Here is a 6555-nt window from a genome sequence, read left to right on the forward strand (position 1 = left end):
CAATATTTCTGGCCCTGACTGTATATTGTTTTATGTTGTACCTCCTTGGTTTTAATGTTTGTGAACCACCCAGAGAGCTCGGGCTACTGGGCGGTATAGAAATGAAACAAATAAAATGTATGTGGGGAAGACTGTGCAGCCCTGTGGGGTTGCATTGCTAAAAATGTGGCTGCCATGGAGATGTATATGAAGGGCACTATAATGGCCAAGGTTACAAAAATCCCCCTGTTCTCATAATATTGGATTATTTTACCCTAATTCAGAATAAAACAAGAGATCACAATAGATTATGTACCAAAATTGAGTTACAAAAAATAAAGTAACAGTAGCAAAGGATCTTCAGAATGTAGCACCCCCCCCTCATGGCACATTTGAGACAGCACCAGCTCTCCATTTTATCCCCACAACAACCCTGTGAGTTAGTTTAGGCTGAGTGTCAGTGACTGGCCCAAAGTCCAGTGAGCTTCATAGCTGAGTGGGAAGAAGAACCTGGATCTTTCGAGTCCGAATTCAACAGTTTAACCATACCACCACACTGGCTCCCTTCCACAGGACAATACCTTTATTAGGTGAATATAACCTTGGGAAATTCGCCTACATAGCTTGCAGAGGAAAAACACACACGTGAATTTCACCGCTTAACATAATTCCCAGATTCAGAATTTACATTATTTTGAATAGCCAAGGTAACCCTCTCCAGGTATATAGGACTACAACTCCCATCATCCCCAGCAACCATGGCCAATGGTGATGGAAGTTGTAGTGCAACCCATCTGGAGGGCACCAGGCTGGGGAAGGCTGCTTTATACTAATAGTGAGCTCTTTCTCTGAGACTGGATCCTCATGTAGCCAAAAAGGCAAAATCCATGCAGGAGGTGCCAACAGATTCAGAGAAACCCCAAAACTTGCAAAAGTATGGGGGGAAGGGAAATCTTTTAAAAATAACCTAAAAACAGCCAAATGAGGATTGAGCATGCTCAGTAGCCACAGAATACTGACTGGCTGTTGGGGGCAAAAATGGAAAGCCAGGGGAGGAAGAATGGAATAGAGTACCTTGAAAGAAGGGCTGGCTGGCTAGCAAGCACCCTGAATATGAGCACTCAACACTGCAACATTTTGTTGCAGGCCCAACTTGTAATAATATATCATTCTTTTTTAAAAAAACAAAAAATATTAGGACCAGGGTATGTTTGCTTGTAGTTTAGTTCTACACTAACTACATTAGCATTATGATGTTTATCTTTCTGAGTTGCTCCACAAAACATATTACTTCAGATCTGCCAAATAAGCAAGCCAAATTTAAATTGATAGTATTATTTCTAATGAAGTAACCTAATCCTACAGGCTCAGCTAGTAATTTCTCAGTACAACACTCATTAAGAACATTATTGAAATCATGCTGCTTGCAGCTGGATGTGCCTGATCTCAGAAGCTAAGCAGGGTCAGCCCTGGTTACTACTTGGATGGAAGGCTGCCTAGGAATTAGGCTTCCTGCATTGAGCAGGGGGTTGCACTCAATGGTCTTGTAGGCCCCTTGCAACCTTTTGATTCTATGTGTCATTGATTTTCTCTAAAAACTGAGATGCTACTCAGTTTCATTTTGGAGATTCAGGAAATACAGACCAGCAGGAATTCAAGTTATTGATATCTGAGTCAGGCACCATTCAAACTTTAGGACAGCTCGGACAATAGCCAATTGTAATTAACCACTTTGCTTTCCAGTCTTGGATACAACTGTATTTTTATTCACATCCACCAAGGTTTTGCAATGTAATAAATAACCACCAAGCATGTTCACATCTGCTACACCCATTCCTACTTGAAACCTGTTTGTTTCAATATTGAGATTACAGACTACTCACTAATTACATAGCTAGCCTACATATTAAAAACCATGGTGTAATTAAGTACACAGATTACCTGTCTCCATATGTAGTCATCTATTTAAGTACCTGTACTTAAGAAGGTGACTGCATACATTGGAGAGCATATTCAAGGAATAAACAATGCTGTTTATGTAAGACATAAGGAGGCCAGTGTTAAACACAGACCTGGTTCTCACAGCGTAACAGCCCACTATGGCTTAATTTACCAATGAGGACTGTCGCACTGTGCCAAGCACCTGCCATTTTTGCGGGGTGCCCATGGGAACCCAACTTGCTATGTTGTGCAAACCCAGGAGGCAGGGGTTGTCTGAGGGTCAGACAAATCTCAAATAATCCTAAAACAAGCCATGGATTATTTGAGAGTTGTTTACTCCTCAAACAACCCCTGCCACCTGGGTTCGCACAGCATGTCAAGCCACAGCAAGCTGGGTGCCTTTGGGTGCCTGGCACAATCCAACAGCACCCGTGGGTAAATTAAGCCATGGTGGGCTGTCATGCACTGTGAACCAGGTCAGTATAGTCAATGGGCCATTGTGTTTCCCAGTGACTGACAGCAGATCTGCAGCATAGAACGTAAACATCTTTCGCCCTTTCCTCTTTTATAAAACCTTCAAAAAAGAGTTTAATGGTGCAATCCTATACATGTCTACGCAGAAGTAAATTACAGTGTGTTCAGTGGGGCTTACTCTCAATTAAGTAGGTATAGGACTGCAGGTTTCATTCCTGTTTGCTAGACATATTCCTCCAGTTATAAAATAACTTCAGTTTAAGCAAGCAATTCATCTTTTTCAAAGTGACCAGCAGGAAAAAAAGGAAACTATTTTCAAAATTATGAATCTCTCCATAAAGAGAGCTGGGGTTTCTGTCCTTTAGTAAGAGGGGCCATCTCTAGCTGCTTCTTGCTGCCCAAATGCCACATCCCCATCCTATTCTTCTCCCACCACATCAATTTCTAGGGGGTCCTGTCACTTTGTCCCCCTCATAACACCACACACCCTGACAACCACCACCCAGTTCTTTAAGCTTATCCACACATCTTAGAGAAACAGTTTTTGACAGCCTACAGTGCATGTCTACGCAGAAGTAAGTCCCACTGAGTTCAATGGGACTTACTTCCAGGTAAATGTTTATAGGATTGCAGTCCTAGTCATTCATGTTCTAAACTCTTGCTGTCTATTTGTCATGCTTGTACTACTCTCCAGCAGCTTACCCAAATGGGGATTTCTCCACAGTGAAGAGTAGAATGAGAACCACTACAACAGATCTTCTAAGCAGGGATGCAGAACCTCAGGCCCAGAATTCTAATTTTTGGGTCCCCAGATGGCCAGCTCCCCTGGCCTAACCCCAGTTCCCTCAATTGTTTGGTCATTTTCCAGCTTTTGTGGCATTTTCCCCCACTCTAAAAGGTAGAAATGCTTCTCCTAAGGCTTAGTTACTGGCAGTAAGAGGTGTAGGCTGCGATCCTATATACACTTTCCTAGGAGCAAGTCCCATCGAACTTAATGGGACTTACTTCTGAGTAGACATGCATAGGATTGCATTAAATTAAAATATGCTGGTATTTTTTGTATCCCCCCCTCCCCCAAATGCAGCCCATGAAAGCTTCTCCAAAACAGAATTCAGCCCACAGGATGAAAGGGGTTTTGCACCCCTGCTATAAAGAATGCTCAACACATTTTTCCAGCTCAAATTCCTAGGTTTCTATAAACACTCTCTCTTTTCAGCATTTCTTCAACCAAACTGTGTCCCTTCCTTATTTCAGATCTTGAGACCTTTATGTTCCAAGAGCAACTCTGAAGCCGATTCTAGCCTGAAAAAAGCTTACAGCATAAACCCATGCATGTTTATTCAGAAATGTGCCATTGTATTCAAAAGGACTTAAGCCCAAGTACGTACGCAAAGGATTGCAGCCAGATAATTTTAATTGCCTTGCAATGAGATAGTAGGGTTACCCGAATTTCAAGTGAAAAGGACATTTTGGTGACTGTTCCTGGATGTTTTGAAATAAGGAACACTTACTTTCTGTAAGCTATTATCATGAACTCATCTAATTTCTTTTTAACAGTGATGGCCAAGCTAGCATGCACTGACCTCCATACATAAATATATACACACACACCACCTCCAATGTATTGCTTCTAATTGCAAGGACTTGAGAGCAGGCAGGTCAATAGACCTAACTATCAATTCCAACACGGCCTACAAATCCTTCAATTCTAGTCCAGGTGTATACCAGATCCTATTGCCTGTACCCTCAGGCAATGGTTGCTCACCCTCAGGTAATTTTCCCAAGCTATATGCCTCAACACACTTTTATAGCATGTTCATACCCATGGAATTACACCACTCTGGGAAGGTGTTTGTTTTTTTTTTTTTGAAAGGTGGGGTACAATACCCCCTTTATAAACCCTGTTAAGATAGAAGGCAAAATGGTGGAGACTGGAGATTGCAGACTGATCTTGAAACTCTGAAGCAGCCCTCCCCAAACTGTGTCCCTCCAGACATTTTAGACTCCAACTCCCACCAGCCCCTGCCAGCTTAGCCAATGGTCAGAGATGATGGCCAAAACATCTGGAGGGGCATAGCTTGGGGAAGGCTACAGAGGTTTAAAAAAGTGTTTAAGGGTGGAGGGTGCTCAACATGTTCTGGATGGGATTGCACTTCCCCCTGAACAAGCAGTTTCATAGGTTGAGGGTTCTCCTAGAACCATCACTGTCACTTGGGGCTCAGGTGGCCTCAAACTTTGTTTGGTGGCCCAGCCACACCCCTATGTGGACAGGGGTAACCTGGCTTCATTTGTCTATGCTCTGGTAACCTCTATTAGATTACTGCAATGCACTCTACATGGAGTTACCTTTGAAGATTCAGAAGCTGCAACTCGTTCAAAATGCACCAGCCAGATTGATAATGGGGATCAGAAGGTCTGAATGTATAAGACCAACTCTGGCCCATTTGCATTGGCTGCCTATATGCTTCTGAGCCCGATTCAAGGTGCTGGTTTTAGCCTATAAAGTCTTACATGGCTTGGGACCACAATACCTGATGGAGCGCCTCTCCCAGCTCGAACATACCTGCACACTATGCTCAACATCCAAGACCCTCCTCTGGGTGCCTACTCGGAGGGAGACCCAGAAGACAGCAAGGGCCTTCTTGGTGGTGTCCCCCCCCCGCCAATTTGGAATGATCTCCCAGATAAGGACCACTTGGCACCAACATTGTTATATTTTCGGTGCCAGGTCAATACTTTTCTTTTTTCCCAGGCATTTGGCAGCATATGATGAGTTTAACTGATCCTGGATTTGTTTTATGGTTTGACTGATTGATCAAAGTTGTTTTTAAATATATGTTGCCTCTGTGTATACTGTCTGTTTTTTATATTTTTATATTTTGCATATTGTATTTTTAAGGTTTTTAACTTTTGTAAACCACCCAGAGAGCTTTGGCTATGGGGCGGTATAGAAATGTAATAAATAATAATAAAGAAATAAATGTTTTCTTAAGAAAGTGAAACAGAAAGTGATACAGTGCATTCTTTCTTTCTGGTAGTGGCTTTAAGGCCTTCTCTCTGTTTGTTGTATTGTTGGTTTAAATTTAAAACATTAGAAAAAGACATCTTCCAGATTCCTTATTTCACAGAAGGTGTTCCGCTGGGACCTGGCCTGCAACAGCCACTTCCAAGGACAGCAAAGGTTGGGTCAGGAAGCCATAACACAGAAGAGTAAGAAAAGTTCCTGGTGAGGTGTACAAAGTGCAATGCATCCACACACGACGTACTAACAGACTTCTGCATAAGGGGATTAGGTGTTGTTTCTACTGGAGCTGAAACTTTGGAAGAGGATAGAAGTTCAGTGTTTTTACACTTCAGTAACTTCACTGTTCTTCCATGCCCAGCGAAACACACCCACACCCCTGTGGGAATTTCCACCCAATGGCCACAGTCTCACATACACAAACAACGAATGTGTTGGTCAAGCGCAGAACAGAAAGAGCGCATCATCATGTTCGGCTGCAGCCGAGTTTGTGCCAAGGCTCAAACAAAAGCATGGTTTCAGTTAGTGGGATTACGCCTCGAAGCATACGAACAAATCCTCGAAGCATACGTGGAGAGAGCTCCCTTCCGTACTGAACTACCACAGACAACCATCTCACCTCAAGGATTAAGGGGAGAAGAGTTTGCGGGGGGCAGGGAAGAGCGCGACTTCCCACCGTACTGCAGCGCAGTCAGTTCGAGTTGGACGTTAAGCAGTTCGGGTCTCGGGAATTCCCCGCTCCGGAGCTGCTACTGTCACCTTCGCGACCCTATACCTTTGACGGGACCAACAGCAGAGCAAACCCCTGCAGGTTATCTCCGCTTCTGAGAGAAGAGACGAATCGGACCACCGCAGAGCAGCGCCAAGCACTTCGCTCTCCGGGCGCCTCGGAGGCAGGTGCTCGTCGTCCTCCTTGTCCCACCCGGCACCGCTCGAGTGTACCTGCCCCTCCCCCGAGGGTACCTGCTGGTCTCCAGAGACGAATAGCGCTCCGGCAAGATCTGCAGGCAGCGCTGGAAGAACCGCACGTGCCGCTCCTTGAGGAAATCCAGCCGCTCCCCATCCCCGAAGGCCCCGTCCTCCTCCGCCAGCGCCGCGCTCGCCGCCGCCGCCATGTTAGCCAACCGCTCCCTAACCTC

General features: G+C 44.5%; 1 protein-coding gene across 5 annotated transcripts in view; it reads right to left on the minus strand.

Annotated features, from left to right (window-relative positions):
- Positions 1-6549, minus strand: part of PGGT1B (protein geranylgeranyltransferase type I subunit beta) — a 45182-nt gene extending 38633 nt beyond the window's left edge. For all 5 annotated transcript variants that reach the window (XM_084833899.1, XM_084833902.1, XM_084833898.1 and 2 more), the window contains exon 1: positions 6380-6549. In XM_084833899.1, the coding sequence (XP_084690025.1) occupies positions 6380-6531 (152 nt within the window). In that variant the 5' untranslated portion in view covers positions 6532-6549. The remainder of the gene's footprint in view (positions 1-6379) is intronic.
- Positions 6550-6555: the final 6 nt, after the last annotated feature.

Source organism: Heloderma suspectum, chromosome 2 (assembly GCF_057233095.1).
Source record: "Heloderma suspectum isolate Gila_16-S chromosome 2, 16-S_ref, whole genome shotgun sequence".
In the NCBI taxonomy this organism is placed as follows: Eukaryota; Metazoa; Chordata; class Lepidosauria; order Squamata; family Helodermatidae; genus Heloderma; species Heloderma suspectum.